Source organism: Arachis duranensis, chromosome 2, assembly GCF_000817695.3.
Source record: "Arachis duranensis cultivar V14167 chromosome 2, aradu.V14167.gnm2.J7QH, whole genome shotgun sequence".
Lineage (NCBI taxonomy): Eukaryota > Viridiplantae > Streptophyta > Magnoliopsida > Fabales > Fabaceae > Arachis > Arachis duranensis.
This window is the reverse complement of record NC_029773.3, coordinates 10,752,865-10,771,201: the sequence shown is the minus strand read 5'-3', so window position 1 is coordinate 10,771,201 and position 18,337 is coordinate 10,752,865. Positions and strand designations below refer to the sequence as shown.

The 18,337-nt window shown below is 35.3% G+C and overlaps 3 protein-coding genes across 3 annotated transcripts; all 3 read right to left on the bottom strand.

Annotated features, from left to right (window-relative positions):
• Positions 1-338: 338 nt before the first annotated feature.
• On the bottom strand, positions 339-4,076 carry LOC107473461 (diacylglycerol O-acyltransferase 3). Its single transcript, XM_016093025.3, has 3 exons — positions 3,961-4,076; positions 1,872-2,443; positions 339-1,329 (listed from the first exon to the last, which is right to left on the bottom strand). Exons 2-3 carry the CDS (start codon positions 2,163-2,165, stop codon positions 607-609), a joined length of 1,017 nt encoding a protein of 338 aa, XP_015948511.1. The 5' UTR covers positions 2,166-2,443; positions 3,961-4,076; the 3' UTR covers positions 339-606.
• On the bottom strand, positions 3,506-5,475 carry LOC107473460 (protein CHUP1, chloroplastic). The gene is made up of 6 exons (XM_052257743.1): positions 5,446-5,475; positions 4,884-5,174; positions 4,592-4,714; positions 4,146-4,328; positions 3,681-3,773; positions 3,506-3,631 (listed from the first exon to the last, which is right to left on the bottom strand). Exons 1-6 carry the CDS (start codon positions 5,473-5,475, stop codon positions 3,506-3,508), a joined length of 846 nt encoding a protein of 281 aa, XP_052113703.1.
• A 2-nt stretch (positions 5,476-5,477) lies between these two features.
• LOC107473511 (VAN3-binding protein) lies at positions 5,478-14,087 on the bottom strand. Its single transcript, XM_052257587.1, is given in 6 exon segments — positions 5,478-5,591; positions 5,711-6,149; positions 10,414-11,912; positions 12,985-13,027; positions 13,029-13,066; positions 13,688-14,087. Coding segments are annotated over 4 exon segments (957 nt in total). The 5' UTR covers positions 14,039-14,087; the 3' UTR covers positions 5,478-5,591; positions 5,711-6,149; positions 10,414-11,387.
• Between the last annotated feature and the right edge of the window lie 4,250 nt (positions 14,088-18,337).

Here is an 18,337-nt window from a genome sequence, read left to right as displayed (position 1 = left end):
ATCTACTTTTTTTAATTTAAAAAAAAAAATATATTGATAGAAAATACACCCACCATTCCATAATGCTGCACAACACATCAATGGCCTCCATTACCAAAAAAATGTATTTAACACTATATGGTAAATCAAATCAGGGAGGTGGATATTTTGACAGATTGGTCTGAACAAATTTTGTATTTATGGGATCTCACTGAGTGAGTTACTAACTTACTATCACCCCTAAGAGAGGACAATGCCAAGATTTTCTTTTGGGATAAAATACATGTGCCAAAAAAATTAATTGAAGATAAATAAATAAATCAACACAGAATGCTAAAATGATAACAACCAACAAGGAATAACAAGAAATATTAATATATTAATATTAATGCCAAACAGGGCCCTCAAATTTGAATTCAGGCTAGTTGTGACTGCGAGGCAGGCCATGTAAATCTTTGAGTCGAGCTCAAATGGACACAAACTAGGCTCTGGAAGTTTCAATAAATTAGGAAATCGAATCTCACAAAAATATATTGTCTGTGTTTATATACAATAAAACAACAATCTGATAGGTACTGCCGTACTGGCACTACATATGTACAATTTTCCAAACAGCATACCAGCAAACTATTCATTAGTACTTTCCTGATTCTCGCCCAAGAATCTAGCCACAATGGTTTCAACATCCTCCAATGCAACCCCAACGAAAAGAGGGTTAGCTGGAACCTTAACTGAATCATTGAACCCCTCAGCTATTTTATCCGCATTAGAGTTCTGTATCCTCACATTAGGTGCACTCTTGCACTTCCCCATGCACTTGCATCCAACAACAGCAGCAGCATCAGCACCAACCACTCTCTCAAATTCTTGCAACAATGCAATAGATCCTGATTTCTTGCACTTGTTTCCCATGCATACCTCAATCCTCTTCTGAGGAATAGATTCAGTGATAATAACCGCAGTACTCTCATTCTTAAGGCTACCATTAATGCTTCCAACTGATATGTCATTGTTTCTAGAGAATAATTCCATGGCCTTATGATGATGGTCATTAGCACTAACATCCTCAGGCAACAAGGGAGGTGTATATATCATGGTTTCTGCCTTTGGTGGGGAATCGGCAACCGCAACACCAACCTTCATGTTCTTCTTCATGTCAACCACCTCATTGTCACATTCACTCTCACTTGATTCAGATTCAGATGATGACGATGATGATTCCCAATCAGGGTTGGTGTTCATCTTAGAGGCTTTGAGTTTTGCCTCCTTCTCTTGCTTCCTTTTTCTCTTCAATTCCTTTTCCTCTGCCCTTACTTGCTCTAGCTGCTTCATCAAAACCTCAGCAGCATCCTGTGTAAAAACAACACAACAATAATTAAATTTGCCATTGAATAAAAACCTGAGACTCTGTTAATCACTTAAAGGCCAACAACAATAACATGCAGTTAACAAAGAATACTAATAATAATATTATAAAATATTTGTTTGTAAACCATAATCATGGAAAAAAAATCAAGAACTCTGATGATTATTTTTTTTTATCTTTTATTGTAAATAAGATTGAATGGCAAAATTGATAAAATGTTAATTAATTTTTTAATTTATAGAGTGAAAGCAAAAAGCTACCATTTATTAAGGGAGTTCAAATCCAGAATCATCTTCACGTTTAGAGGGGAAAAGTTAGCCAAACAAAAATTGCAGCGCTCAAAGAAGATTGAAGGTGCTTCTTGTGCTTCCAACATGTTTACCAAACACACCCAAATTCACCAAATAATCAATGGTATTGCATGTTCAAATGCATTATTCTAAACCTGTTAAATTTGATTTCAACCCTATGCAGCTAAATTTCAGTCCAAACATAAAGCAACAAGATGTAAAAATAATTAAGTTACCGAAGTTAGGTTTCCTTGAAGATCATCGAAAAGGACACGTTTCTTCAGCATCTTGAGCTTCTTCTTGGTGCTCAACACAGCGGTTCCCTTCTCCTTCTCCTTCTTCTTCTTCTCGTCCCCGTAATACCGCACATGCCCCGAATCACTGAACCCGCAGCAACAACGCACGACCGCCTTTTTCCTCAGCCTCACCGGCACCGAAACGCAACCACCACCACCACCACGACGGGAACTCACGTGCATGGAAAAGGAAGGGCACGTGATATTCCTTAGAACGGTGCCGGAAACCTCCATCGTTGACGGTGAGAATTAATTAGGAACCGAATTCTCCTTTTCTCTCTTCTGTGGTTTTGAACTTTTGACTGGGTTCGTTCCTTTTGTTTGAAGCTGCTATGAAGAAATTGATTTCTCTATTTGTAATGTCGTGGCGATTCATTATTCGCTTTTGGTGACCTGGCATGGATTTTTGTATTGCGCGTGCTGGCATGTGCTGGTTACGGAGCCTATGCATCGTGAACTAACTATGGATGACAAGTTGCGACACGTAGATCCACGTGTTCAAATTTAATGACCTGTAACGGTTTAAAAGTACACGTGGATCTAAAGGCATCAATTGGAAACGGTACGTTTCAAGAGGAAAATATTTGACTCTTTTAGATTTTACTTTTAATTTGTTATTAGTACTATTTTAAATTTTAAATTTACAAGACTTTTAGGATAAGTAATCCCTAAAATGGATCACATTCAGGTGATAAGATATGATATTATTCTCATATAAAAAATTAAATATATTACATATACCCAAAAAAAATAATTACTAATATATGAAAAAATTATCTAACTTTTCATTCAAAAAATTATTATTGCAGCTAGTTTTAATTATTAATCTAATTATTTTATTATAATATATTTAATTAATTTAATAACAAATTATTAAATTAAGAAAATATGTAAATTAATATATATAAAAATAAATAAAAGTAACATTTGTGATTAGTAATCATCAATTAGCCATCAATGATGATTTGATGGTGTAAAATTAGTGTGAGATTTCATCCAATAACTCACCTTTCTCTGCTGGTTACATGCTGGACAAAATTGTAATAAAATTACTGACCCCTAGACTTTTCTTTATTATTATTATCCTTTTTCTTTTGTTTTTCACTTCCTCCAGAGCATGCTTTGTAAACGCTTCAAAATGTTCTTTACAAGCACTACATATTGAACATCACTGCTATAAACTAAGTAAACATTTTTCCTCGTAATTATTTATTGTTATTACAGCGATAAACACTGAACACAAGTACATACACCAAACAAATTCACTGTTGAAATTTAATAACACTGAACTATTATCCTATTCCTAGATTGTGACATGTTGATCTTGGAAGCTGCTAGTTTGTAACCATTTTGATAGCATATTGCCATTCCCTCTTCATAAAGATCAACCTCATCTCATGCATGATTGTGATGTGAATATGTGGTGTTTCTCCATTTTTGTTCCTCTTCTATTTTGGGACCATTGGAGGGAGATAGATAAAGAGGAAAACACAAAAGAATAATAGTAATGAATGTTAGTATTCCAGCTTTTGGAGGTGACAACCAAGAGTCCAAAAGGGTATAGTAGAAGAAAATCAATGAACACCCTGAAGCAGAAGAGAATCTTGGCTAGATTCTCTGTCTGTGTTCCAGTTGGATTCGAGCTCCATTGTCACTCTTTTCATGTACATCTTGGCTAGAGTCATGGAAGCCTGCTTTATCTGCATGGATTGCGAATACACTTTACTATTACTAATCTACAAAGTTAACAATTGAAGGAACAATATCTTCCAAGAGACGAAATGATATATCTCTAGATAAAGGAAAATACATGTTATTTGAGAATTGAAACGTGTGCATATACTGTGTAAAAACAAACAGATCAGTGAATCAACTACTATATCAAGTTCTATGTTGATAAATTTCGGATAATCACTAACTATAATTATTCCACTACTACCAGAGTAATGATAACCGTAAAGCAAACCATTTACCATATTTCAATCTTTGTTCTCACTTCAGAGTAAAAATATGTTAAAAAGAAATTTACCTTGCTCATTATCCCCGAATCGAGCATCCAAGCGGTTGGAATGTGTACGCTTGGTACGAACGCATGACAGAATTTTGCAGCTTGATTAGCCTCTGTATGCTCAGTTCAGACCTATCACAATGAGATGAAATAATGCATAAGAAGATTATTAAATAGGAATACTATTATCTTGACATAAATCTTACTTGTCTAAGAGGCTGGCCGTTTTTTTTCAAGGCAGCTCCACAAGGAATGTCGGGGTCATCCGTGTAGGAGGAAATCTCCTGTTCTAATAGCTTAAGCTCCTGATACTCAACCACAGCCTCTCGCATCGCATTGGCTTTCTTCTCAGGCCACTTGAAATGTTTCAAGACAGCACGCTCATCCACCTGTAGAATACATAAGACAAAGCCAGTAAGAAGCAAAGTAGAAAAATTCTATCCATTTTCAAATATTACAATCCTTGATTTCCAAGTCAGAAATCACAAGACGCTAAACTGTTGCACCAAGGCTCACCCTCTCAGAAATTCTCAGAAAATCTAGTAAAACAATGGTTTTACATATAGTAATTATAATAACTTCAAAATGATTAATGAAATAACATATAAAGAGCCATTGGCCCACCAGATCAATAATTTTCTGAGAAATGTACCAATGAGGATAGTTCACCATCAACAAACTTTAAGACTTCTTCAATGTCCATGTAGGCAGCATCTACCGCCTTTTTTATAAGGTCATTGATGAACTCCCCTTTTGTTTCAATGTCTACCCTTATCTGGAAAGTATGGTAATTCATTAGTCATCAACTAGCAGTACATAATTTTGAGGTGAAAAAAGAAACAGGAACTAGAAAGTGTAATAATCACACAATACTTAACTGCTAAAAGATGAGCTGAACGGTTCTGAAATTCTCCAACAATGCTACTGTGTGCAATAATCATTACCGGTTGCGGATGATTCAGAGGCCCTTTTATGTCTCTCTTCATATCATCTAAATTTGCCAAAGGCTGAGACGGCATTGATGGTGGCAAGCACTGGTTTGGTGGAGACTTTCTTTCTATACTTTGGGATTCAGAATTGACATGAATTGTTGTCGTAGGAGACGGTATTGAAGAAGCTTTATGAAAAATCGCTTCAGGAGTAGCTTCTTTTTTCACTTTAGACCTTTCCAATTTGTCAGCAATGAGTTTCTGTATGTCTTTGAATTTGGGGCTCTGGCTTTCCCCAATTGCCTCCTTCATTCAGCAAAAACAAGTAAAGTTTATAAAAGCATTATATATATATATATATATGATCTCATTTTTGTTCCACCATATGAATTGAAAGTTAAAACCATTGAAATAAAGAAACTATTTCAGATAGTGATTGATGACTCTTAAGACATGGATTAACCACCCTTTATATCATAAAGAGAAAAACAAGATAAGTAACAATGAATTATGACACATTCCATGCTTTGAGGTAAAACACATCAAAAGAAAACAAACCAATCAAAGCTTCTCATACCTTGCCACTGGTACCAACAGCTACTACCATCTTATAGCTTCAGCAGCAGCAAGATCCTCACCGAGCTTCTTGTTCTTGGATTCAAGCTCCACATTCAAACCCTTTATCCAACTCGGCTTTGAAGACCACCACCTCAGACTTCAAATCTTGACAAAATATAAATATAAACCAGAATCGAACCACCAGTTTATTTTACCATATGAAACTACGCATTATGTTCATTTTGCATTACATATGATAGTTCCAAGATGATGTAGAGATGTACCTGCCCCAAATTAACCAGTTTGAATTGCACCACATCCCTAAGATGTAAAAATATAGAAGATCGTCAATGCAAAATAAATGTAGTATATGATGTCATCAACCGTATCATTTGCCAGCAAGTAGTATATATTTACTGAAGACACCTGTAAGGCTGTAAACAAGAAATAACTAGTCAAAGAACCATAACAGTGCATGTTGCCTTTGCTAAAAAAAAGTACGACGTGAGTTCTTTTCATTTGATATTATCTGTTTTCTTAATGTTGTCATGCAACTAGTAACAGCTCTCTCCTTTCTACTTCATGAGAGTGAGAATACTGGCCAATTCTATGAGCACAATCTTCGGCCATAATTAGGTCACCTGGAGTCCAGGATAGTTATGCAAAGATAACTGTGCTTGCAGCAGTTAAAGTTAATCCAACTCCTCCAGCTTTAATGGATAACTGAATGATAACATGTCACATCAAATCATTATCTCAAGCAAAAATATTAACCAATACAACAGAAAAAATTCTTATAATGGAAACACAAGGAAGAAATGCACAACAGAGAATACCATACCACAGCTGCCTTGATAGAATCCTTTTCCTGGAAATCTGTAACCAATTATTCCCTTGATGCAGCAGGTGTACCTCCATCAATCCGTGTTAATTTGGATGAATTTGATGAGAGCTAAAATTTAGATAGTTTATAGTTTTTATGTCTTCTATTTTGTGGGTTCCTTATGACTTTTTGAGTTAATGATTTGAACTTGATGTTATGTTTATTTGCTAAATTTGCTACATTAATTGGATACTTTATGACTAAAAAGTTGCTTATATAGATAGATTTTATAGTTTATTATATTTGCAATTTTTCTGCAAGTTTTTTTTGTACATATGTGTATTTTTTTGGTAATCCGCCATTTTCTGCAACGTCATCCACTATAATTTTATGGCGGATTTTTTGGCTCACCGTGATGAGCCGTCATCCACGGTAAAAAACTATGGTTTCATTCACCAATTGCTTTTGAATACGCCTCTATGCATATTTTGGATTCCAATTTGCGTATTGTAGCTACCACGTAATTGGAATGACTGATTTTTGTTAGGCATGTGATTAAGAATGGTGTTTACTTAAATTCTTTTATTGCTAAAAATCATCAGAGTTGAATTTGTTACTGATTATCATCACTAAACTTTGAATTTGTTGCTGTCTTGTTCACTAATTTACTATCTCTTCTTACATTATTAGTTATGTTTAAGAATTGATATTTGATTTTTATTAATATGTTTGTGAAGACATGTATTTTAACTTTTAATCTTAATTTTATTTAATTATGATCAGTCAACTAGGATCAATGATTAGTAACATAACTGAACAAAAAAAGATAGCTAAGGACACCATCACTATTTGGAATGCAACATTGACCAACGGAAGAGAAGTTAAAATTATGGAAGGTTTCAAATGCTGAAACTAAACAAGTTCAAAAATAGATGAGATGTTTCAAAAATTTCTTGACATACCGTTAGAATTTTTTTACGAGGATTAATTTATTTTGACGAAAATGATGAGGACAAAGAAACAACGGTCTTCGTGTACGAGAATTACAACATGAATTTAGAAGACATTTGGGCTGAGGATTGGAGTAAATTCAATATGCATGTAAAACAATTTTTAAAAGTGTGGTCAACATTATAATAAATCGAAAGCTATGCACCATGGGAGAATAGTCATGGACCAAAGATACAATTTTGTGATATCTAAAAATAGAGCCCTTGTTACAGGAGCAGAGGGAGGATACTTTTATAATGCAGTGCACAAAGATTAAATTATTATTGATGAGATGAATAGTCTACATGAGGTTTTATTATCTTCATGGAATCTCAGTTCACCTCCAACTGAACTTGACATGTTCTTCAAGTTTTTACCAAAGTTAGTTAATTTTTTTTTAATTAGTATATTATTTTATTTAAATTTTGTATATATTTTATAGATAATATTTATTATTATTATTTTAGAACTGAATTATGGAGAATGATATTTTGTCATCCCTATCTTTTTAAGTTATCAAGAGAATCGTATTATTTTGTTTGTTTAGTTTCACAGATATCTAAATGGTCACTTGAGGGGATTAACAAAAATACAATTGCTTGATGTCAATTGACATTAGAAAAGAACTTTTTCGCCATCATATATATCTGACAAATTGGTCAGCTAGAGATAATAAAGAATTAGAGCGGGGAACAATTTCTGGATCTATCCCTCTATCAGAACAATTTGACAGATATATATGATGGCAAAAAAAGATTTTTTCTAATTTTTATTGACATCAAGAATCTTATTATTTTTGTTAATCCGACTCAAATGATCATTCGGTATTTGTGGAACTAAATAAAATGATATGATTTCTGTTGATAACTTAAAAGATAAGAATAACAAAATATTATTTTTCATGATTCAGCCCTGAAATAATAATAATAAATATTATCTATAAAATATATACAAATTCAAATAAAATAATATATCAATAAAAATAACAGATTAACTTACTCTGATAAAAACTTTAAAAATACGTCAAATTCCCTTGGAGGTGTACCGAAATTCCATAAAGATAATAAAACTTCACATAGACTATTCATCTCATAAATAATTTTATCTTTGTACACTGCATTGGAAAAATATCCTCCCTCTATTCCTATAATAAGAGCTATGTTTTCAGATATCACAAAATTGTATCTTTAGTCTAAGTCTATTTCGCCAAGACACGTCTTTCTATTCATATAATGTTGACCGTCCTTTTTAAAGTTATTTTATATACATTTTGAATTTGTTCCAATACTCAGCCTAAATGCCTTCTAAGTTCATGTTATAATTCTAGTACATGAAGACCATTATTTCCTTGTCTCCATCATTTCCGTCAAAATAAATCAATACCGGTAAAAAAATTCCGACGGCAATGTCAAAATTTTTGAAATATTTTATCTGTCTTTGAACTTGTTCAGCTTTTGAAACTTCCCATAATTTAACTCTCTTCCATTAGTCAATATCGCATTTCAAATAGTGATTGTGTCCTTAGCTATTTTTTTATTTTTATTCAATTTTGTTACTGATCAATTGATATTTGATCCATTGATATTGATCCTAGCATAATTAAATAAAAATATAAAATTATAAAAATAAAATTAAAATTAAAAGTTAATATACATGTCTTTAAAAACATATTAATAAAAATAACTAATGATGCAAAAAGAGATAGTAAATTAGTCACTGTTACAAAATACTTTCTCAATTTAAATAAACAAGACAGCAATAAATTCAAAGTTTAGTGATGATAATCAGTAACAATTCAACTTTGATGATTTTTAACAACAAAAGAATTTAACTAAATATCATTCTCAATCACATGCCTAACAAGATTCCGTCATTCCATTTACATAATAGCTACAATATGCAAATTGGAATCCAAGATATACATAGAGACACATTCATAAGCAATTGGGGAACAAAATGAAACAAACAAGAGCAATGTTCAATTAGAGTGCACATAGCATGTTCAAACACCAAAAAGCTTTCGCAACCAATACCACAAGGTTAATGTCAATAAAATTTCGCGCCTAATATAACCCAAAACCAATTTAAACAAACAAAGTTAATAAAATGGGGTTACATAGGATCAATTCCTTAATCTTGTGTTATTGGACAAAAGACCTTAAACATTCAAAAAAGTGTCAAAATTTTGGTCAATAAGCATAGTACATTCACATCAATGCAAATAGTCATAAAAAGTAGGAAATAAGCATTGAGTTAGGGAATTGACCAAAATTTTTAATAAAAAACTCGAGGTAATTTGGTAAATACCAGGCATGCATACTATTAAACATGTAAAATTAATGCACCAAGTACCGGTTTAAAACCTAATTCGAAAGACTGCCATTCAACCAAAATTTCAACAACTTCTCACAAAACAAGCATTCTTTGAACCTCAATTCATACAAGTTTACTAAGAATAATACAAAAAATCAGCAGCATACTATCAATTTCAGCACAATCAATAATCAGTTAATAACCAACCAAACAGTTAACCACATTCAACCATGTTCAACAGCAATATCCACCAAGCAACAGAATTTCACAAACACTTCCAGCAGTCTTACACAACTAATAACCCTAAACCTAACAGCAGCATACCACAACTAATAATCCTAATCCATTCAAACAGAAAACTAAATCTAAGTTCTACTAACTAACTAAAATCAAACTCAACAGATTAAAATTACTAACAGAAATTAACTAACAAAACAACAGCACATCACTATATATAAAAATCACAAAACACAAAACAGAAACACAGCAAAACAGCCATAGCTAATCAATAATCAATTAGTCAATCAATCTAAATACAATTAAGTCATCAACACCGTCACAATCTAAACACATTGAGTCATAAAACACAAAACAAAAGACAGCAGCACAATTTTAAGGAAGATTAACAAGGTTAATCAGTGAACTAAATCAACTGAATCAGCACAATTTTTACAAAGATTAACCTGCGAAATAAATCAACTAATCATTCAATGATTCAATCCAAAACAAGAATACAGAATATAATACAGCTAGATTCAAATTTCAATCTGAGTGGCATTAACAGAATCCCAAAAAGATTCAATGTTCTGAGTAAAGATAGAAGAACAGAGAACGAAAATTAAAAAAAAATGAAACCATTACCTTTGTTCTGAGCAGTCGGAGCAGAGAGGCAGAACCACGACGGAGACGAAGACCGAGACCGAGACCAGGCGACAAGCAGGACGACGGACGGCGAAGAAGTGCGGCTGAGCAAACGAGGAACAAGCACTAGCAGTGAGCACTGACCTTCGAAGGACGACTGCGAGCAGACGACGTCGACGGTAGAGAACGAGACTGAGAGCCAAGAGGGGTTGTTCTTGGAGAACCCCGACGGAACGAAGAGAGAAGGCCCTGACTTCGACGGACGGCGGCGGTGGCTCACTCCTTGGTAACGTGAAACAGAGAAGCAACGACGGTGAGACACGGTGCGGAGCAGAGAGGCAGCGACGACAAGACTGGCGGGGAGACGAGAAGGGGCCACAGCCAAAAACGACGAGGAGGTGAGAAGCAGAAACGACGCACGGCAAGGAGGGGAGAAGCAGTGACGACCCACGGCGAGGAGAGGAGAAGCGGCGACGACCAACGGTGAAGAGCAAAGAAGCAGCGACAAAGAGAGCTCGGACAGAAAAACGGCGATGCCAACAACAGCCCTGAACCGACCTTAGCTTCTGGCGACGAGGGGAGAAGAGCAGAATGAAAGGGGAGATGGTGATGGTGGCTCTGATAGGGTTTAGCCGTTTAGGAGAATCTAGGGTTGGTGAGGGTGTGTTTGTTAAGAGAAAGAAAGGGGATGATAGCTCAGCATTGAGTTTTTGTTTTTTTCTCTGGAATCAAAACGGCGCCGTTTTGATTGTTGGATCAGCTAACCTAAACTTGAAAAAACCCGGCCGGTTCGTTCGGTTTATCGGTTAACCACCGATTCAGCCGGTTTTAAATCGGTTTTTTGTAGAAAAATTCTAAAAATCAACTAAACCGATTTTCAGTTAATTCGATCGAACCCACTAATCCAATCTAATTTTTAGAAACTTGTTGATTAGATTGCCAAAATTTAATAAAATTGATTGTGGACTTTTCCTTTAAATAAAATCCAACAAAAGAAAAGTTATTCTAATCTCATAACAATGCTTTTCTATATGCATACCTGTTGCCGCGGCAGCCGTCAGGGTCGTGATGTCGCCGGCGGACCTTACGTTCACGGAGGAGCTAACCACCGAGGCCAAGTGATCACGCTCAGCCCCCATAGCCTCTGCGGCCTCAACACACTGAGCCGCAACAAGCGTTGCGGCAGACGCCACTGCCATGTCTGTCTTGGCCATCTGCTCGTCCTTGCCGGACCCAGATGAGGCAGCTATGGCGGCGGCAATGGCTGCAACAGCGGCGGCAACACCAGCAACCGAAACCGCTGCATGCAGCTGAGCATTGTGGGCCCTTGTTTCCTCCTTCTTCTTCTCCTTCCTGTCCTTAAGCCACCTTCCTACCGTCTTGCCACCACCACCACCTGCTGCCACGGCGGCGCCACCGGTGGCGGAAGCCCTGTATTGACTACTCAGGCTGGTGATGTTGTTGTTGCTATTATGGTTGTTGTTGTTGGAGCGGCTACACTGCATATATGATGTTAATAAAGATTAGGTTTTATGTCTTCCTTCCGCGAGTCACAATGTACTTTTCTTCTTTTCTTTTTCTACTATGAATTATTGAGAGATTGATTTCTATTATGATAACTTAAGCTTAGATGTCCCATTCAAAATAATAATAAAAAACCTTTACACTAGATGTGTTTTTGTTTCACTCTGCTCTTGTTTAATTGTGAGGAATTTTTATTATTTAGTTTTCTTTAAAATGTGCAATTGTTGCTATGGGAGACTAAATGGGTAACAAGATTGGTGTGCCAGTGCTAAAGGCGAATAAAGACGAATTTTGAATCCCCTTGTGGGCTGAACTTTGGACTCAAAGGGAGCAGTTTTTGGTTGGTGTTCAAGGTGGGATCTTGTTAACCAATTTCACAGTAGGATGAGGGGACCAGAATCAGGAAGAATGACAGAGGTTTTAGACAATCATGAGAAGAGATGCAATGTAACAAACAAATATAGAGATTTTGTTCTTTCTTTTCTTTTCTTTGTTCCCTCCCCAACTTTTGTTAACAAGAGCAGCAATAAAGACAAATGGTAACACCAAATTTTTGTCATGTTAGATAGAAATGCCAATAAGGATTTTTTTTTTCTCTTAATCTTCGATATACTTTAACTATTAATGTATTATCAAGTCAGTCCCCAGAAAATCAATTACTAACAAATTCGCCTCTGAAAATTGTTGTTTGTGCTAATCATTTGGAGCTAAATTAAGCTTAGCCTTTTTAACTAGCAACCAAAACTAGAACATTTTCAATTTCTACTTTTTGTTTGTCTGTTAGTGTTAGAGAGAACCTGTGGGTACTGTCCTCCGAGTGTCATTGAAGTTTGTTTGTGGTTACAGAGAAAGCTGGAACTAACATGGTACAGTTTGGTCAGTGCTCGTGCTTTGTACCCAAAAAATATTTCTTTTATTTTTTCCTTTCCTTAAGAAAGCCAAAACAAATCAACATGGCTGTGTCTTGTTTAGGTTGATATGGGATTCATGCTATTGCTCTTGCTAAAAACGAAAGAGAAAGATGAAAATGAAGAGAAGGATGCTTACCTTGAAATCATCAATTTCAGTTGGGGAAACTGGAGGGCTATCTGTGAGATAGCCTCCCTGAGGTTCTTGGAGACACCTCCTGCTGACCAAACTCAAACAACAATCACCAATTGCTTCAGTTTCTTTTCCTGAATTAAAATTCAACGTATAAAGTGCTCACTAACTATTGTGAAATACACACTAAAGAATAACTCAACATAAGCTGTTTAAGACAAAAAAAAAATGGAAGCTAAATGAAAATTGGAATGGTTCTGTTTTTGCCAAGATGACCCAGATAAGAAAAAATGGAACTTTAAGCTTGCTGAGGAGGATTTGCATTCAAAATTAACAGAAAAATGAAAGCTTGGTGAGAAACTGAACAACAAGACCGACCCTGCAGAACGCAACTAAGCTTCTGGACCACTAGAGAAAACAGAACAGAAAATATCAAAAAGAGACAATAAGTAAAAAGTGAAAACAAAAGTAAAGTCGCATGAAACAAGGAAAGTGAGTTGTTGTAGAAGATGAGCGTAGATTAAGGCTGTTTTTGGCTTATAAATTTCTAAAATAATTTCATCTTTTTAGTACTTCTTTTCAAATTATGGTTTGTGTCCTACGAATCAAGTTGAGAGGCGATTCTACTATTTTCAGCAAAACATGTTATAAACATGAATGAATTGAAACTGAATTAACATCCTTAATAAAGCAAAAGAAAGAACAATACCGACTGTGACATGATTCGGTCCATGATCATCTGAGAGGTCTCAGAGGAAGCAAAAGAAAAAGGATTGCCAGAAACAATGGCAGATTCTTCAGCAGCTTCACCAGCAATGTCCTCAAGTATAGGCATAGAATTATGATTATTATTACTATTATTATTAGAACAACCACCATTGTTGTTGTTGGCCTTATAAGAAGAAGGTAGTGCTGGAAGTTGAGCTGGGGAAAGAACCTTACACACTTCAAGAGCAGAGGCACTCCATGAACGAGACAAGAACTCCATAGGGTCTTGTGGTGTCTCAGGTTGCCTCAGCAACATGCTCCATGCTTCTGTTTTTGGTTTTTCTTTCTCCATTTTTTTGTTAAAATTTATTTTGAGAAGCAAAAGAGATAGAGAGAGCAAAGTGTGAATGAAGACTGAAGAGTTTTGGAGAAGAGTATATTGGTTCTTCTGTGGCTTTATAGTGAGTGAGAGTGTCAAGTCGGATACTCAATTAATTAATTAAAGCTAATACACACAAAAGGGTCTCGAATCATAGCATCTTACACTTTATGTCTTTGTAATTTGTATGGCTTAGTAAAGGTATAAAATTTAGATATAAAGATGGAGAATTTCTAGTATAAAAGGAAAGAAAAAAGCAACATGAAGGAGCAAAATAAATTGCTTGAATGGACAAACAATATAGGTCTTAATGGGCTAGATGTTTTGGCTTGTAAGTTGGTTATTTACAACTTAACATAGTTTGGATGTGTAGACTTGAATCCTTAAATTTAGGTTATAAAAATAATAAGATAAATAATTGTGAAAACGATTTTATTTATTTTAACGTTATCAATCAATTAGATCAAATAAAGAAAAATATCTTCAATTTGGCTTATTTTGTTAGGAAATTATTTGATTTCCTAATTTATTTGTGGACAATACATATATTAATTATAATCACAAATTATGCTATTTCAAATTAAATGACTTATATAATGGTGATCTCATTTATTGTTGTAAATGCTAACTGAATAAGTCATTATTACTTTTGATTTGGAATTAAATGAGAATAAAACCGGATATTATCTTTTGTTCCTTAGATAATTATCTTTTTTGGATTTTAGATATATTATCTTTTGAACTTTAGATACTATTTTATTTGGGCTTTAGGGTTTAATGGGTGCTGCTCAGATATAAATAGACCTTCAGAGTTTCGGTCCCCAATATACCAAAGCCGCCTTTGTTACTCTTTTCCCATCAAAAGAGTTGCAGTTTAGCCACCTAGGAATACAGAAGGCTTTGGTTGAGGAAGATCGAAAGAACCACAAGAATAATCACGTCTTTATAAACTTTATGCGCGCATCTGAATGCTATTTCTCTCATTACTTTAACAATCTGGTCCGTCTCATACATTAGATATGGAACTACCGCAGCTTTTATCACATTAAATGCCGTGACTAAACCACGCCAATCACCATCCTAATATACTCAACGACATAGATCAAATTTGGATGAGTAATATGAAAATTACATGCCAAGTGATCTCATGCATGTCTATTTCCAGCTGGTCCAACCTTATTGAGATCAAACACAATACAAATATTGCAAAATGAACATTTCATATAACATGAAATAAACCATCAACTTAGTTCTGTAGAAAATAACTCAATATCTGTCATAGGACATATAGCATAAAATAAACTCCCATTAAACCAAGGCATCACTAATATTGACACCCATCCGAGCAGTGTGCTCATGAAAGACTTTAGGAATCAATTCCTTGGTTATTGAGTCTGCTAGCATATACTCTGTTCCTATATGTCCTATGGAAATCTATTTTTCTTAACCTTCCTCCTTGACAACTAAGAACTTGATGTCTGTATGCTTCAATTTTGTCAAGCTCTTATTGTTGTTGGAGTATAATACTGCTGACTTATTGTCACAAAAGATCTTTAATGGCCTTTCAATGTCATCTACTATATGAAGCTTAGTGACAAAGTTTCGCAACCATATGCCATGAAATCGAAATCAGAGTACCTAATGATCTCCAAATTTTCTGATCTCCGATAAATAAGCATGTAATCCTTTGTTCTCTCTAAACAACGCACTACGCGTTCAACAGCTATCCAATGATCCATATCCGGATTGCTCAAGTATCTACCTAACACTCTCACTATAAATGATATATCGGGATATATGTAGACTTGAGCATACATTAAATTACCTAGTGCTAATGCATAAGGTTTATCATGCATTGATGTCCTCTCAAGATCATTTTCAGGGCATTGTTTGAGACTGAACTTGTCTCCTTTACTTACGGGTGTGTCCATTGGTCTACAACTTTTCATGCCATATCTACTTAAAATCTTATCGATATAGTTCTTTTGTGATAATCCAAGAATACCTTGAGAGCGATCTCTTAGTATCTCGATTCCTAATACAAAAGAGGCATCACCAAGATCTTTCATTTCGAATTTGTCCGATGGAAATTTCTTAGTTTCATGCAACAAGCCTATATCGTTACTAGCAAGTAGAATGTCATCAATATATAAGACCAAAAGGATGTATTTACTCCCACTGAACTTGCAGTATACACATTCATCTATAATATTTACCTCAAAACCATGAGGTAATGACTTAATTAAACTTGTGATACCATTAACGGGAAGCTTGTTTGAGACCATAGATGGATTTTCTCCTTTTTCTATTGGATCTCCTTAATGACACTTCTTGAGGTTGTTGAGCTTGCTGTATGGACTGGGATTGAGGAGGATTCTCATTATTTTCCTGTGCTGTAGCAGTATCTTGAGCAACAACGATATTCTCATTATTCTCTTGTACTGTAACTGGATCTACAGTAGGATTCTCATTGTGCTCTTGTACTATAACTGTATCTTGAACAATAATAGGCACAAGGTCCTGATCATTGTCAGTTATAGAATCATCATCAAAAGCAACATTTCTAATATTCCATTCCCCCCAAACTCAACATCCTCAAGAAATCTCGCATTTACCGTTTCAAAATTAGACCTTGATGCAGGATTGTAAAACTTGTACCCCCGTGAACACTCGCGTAACCAACAAAGTAGCAACTAATTGTCCTTAAGTCCAATTTTCTTTCATGCGGCCTATTAGGTCGCGCCTCAGCTGGACATCCCCAAATATGCAAATGCTTTATACTGGGCATTTTTCCAGTCCAAATTTCATATGGGGTTTTGTTAACTGCTTTGCTTGGCACCCTATTAAGGATGTACACTGCGGTCTTTAAGACTTCTCCCTAGAGTGATTCAGGCAAGGAAGAATGACTAATCATACTTCTCACCATGTCCTTAAGAGTTCGGTTCCTTCGCTCTGCAACAGCATTCATGCTAGGTTTGCCTAGCATGATGTATTGCAGAACAATACCACACTCCTCTAAGAAAAAAAGCAAAAGGCCCAGGACGTTGCTCACCTGAACCGTCATATCTTCCGTAGTATTCACCACCACGATCAGATTTGATAGCTTTAATTTTCTTTCCAAGTTGAAGTTCAACTTCAGCTTTGAAAGACTTGAAAACATCCAAGGCTTGGGACTTTTCATGAATTAAATATAGATACCCATAACGAGAGTAATAATCTATGAACGTAATAAAGTACCGTTGTCCATTCCAAGAGACAGTAGGGAATAGGCCACATATATCGGTATGTATCAGTTATAAGACATCTTTAGCTCTCTCGGCACCTAATTTCCTTTTGTTTGTTGTTTTCCCCCTTTATGCACTCAATACAGACTTCAAAGTCCACCAAATTTAGGGGTCCAAGAATTCCATCCGACACAGGCCTCTGAATTCTCTGTTTAGAGATGTGACCTAGGCGTTTGTGCCATAATGATGCCGAATTCTCATTTAGTTTTCGTTTAGTACCTGTTTGCAGTATTTCATTATTATTTGAATTTAGGTCAAGCCTATATAGATTATCCACCAAATGACCAGAGCAAATATTATTCGAATTATAAAAGAGACTGACTTTATTGTCTCCGAACGAACAAAAATAACCTGATTTATCCAAACGAGAAACAGAAACCAAATTCCGTCTTAAATGACGGTACATAAAATGTCTCTAATAAATCGAAGTAAAATCCACTCGTGGAACATAATCTAAAGGTTCCTATAGTTTCGACTGCAACTATATTGCCGTCTGCCACATAGATATATCTTTCAGCATCACTTGGTGGTCGTCTCCATAGGCAATCCTGCATAGTGACACTTACATGAGTAGTAGCAACAGAATCTACCCACCAAGTATCAACAGGTGCATAACTTAAACTAGCCTCAGAACAAACAAAAGTGAGAATTATACCCTTCTTCACACGCCAAGTGGCATATTTGGTATAATCCTTCTTCATGTGTCCTACCTTCTTACAGAAGAAACAGGGTGAAACTTGATCCTGTTTCTTAGCCTTTTTCTGCTGAGAAGGCACATCTGCAGTAGTATCACGCTTTCTTTTATACTGAGAATATGAAGCCATGTGAGCACTTTCAGTCTTATCTTGCTGTAGCCTCTCTTCTTCTTGCACACATTGAGATATAAGCTCATTTAAGGACCAAGTGTCCTTCAGAGTGTTATAACTCACTTCGAATTGCCCAAAGTGTGCAGGAAGGGAAATCAAAATGAAATGCACGAGTAAATCTT

Bases quoted from the DNA above. Each gene is read 5' to 3' on its own strand.
- LOC107473461 (XM_016093025.3), bottom strand. From the start codon at position 2,165: ATGGAGGTTTCCGGCACCGTTCTAAGGAATATCACGTGCCCTTCCTTT. The intron at 1,330-1,871 runs GTAACTTAATTA...GTTTTTACACAG, and splicing joins TTCAAGGAAACCTAACTTCG to GATGCTGCTGAGGTTTTGAT.
- LOC107473460 (XM_052257743.1), bottom strand. From the start codon at position 5,475: ATGGTAGTAGCTGTTGGTACCAGTGGCAAG. The intron at 4,715-4,883 runs GTAATGATTATT...CATACTTTCCAG, and splicing joins CTCTGAATCATCCGCAACCG to ATAAGGGTAGACATTGAAAC. The intron at 4,329-4,591 runs GTACATTTCTCA...TGTATTCTACAG, and splicing joins ATGGTGAACTATCCTCATTG to GTGGATGAGCGTGCTGTCTT.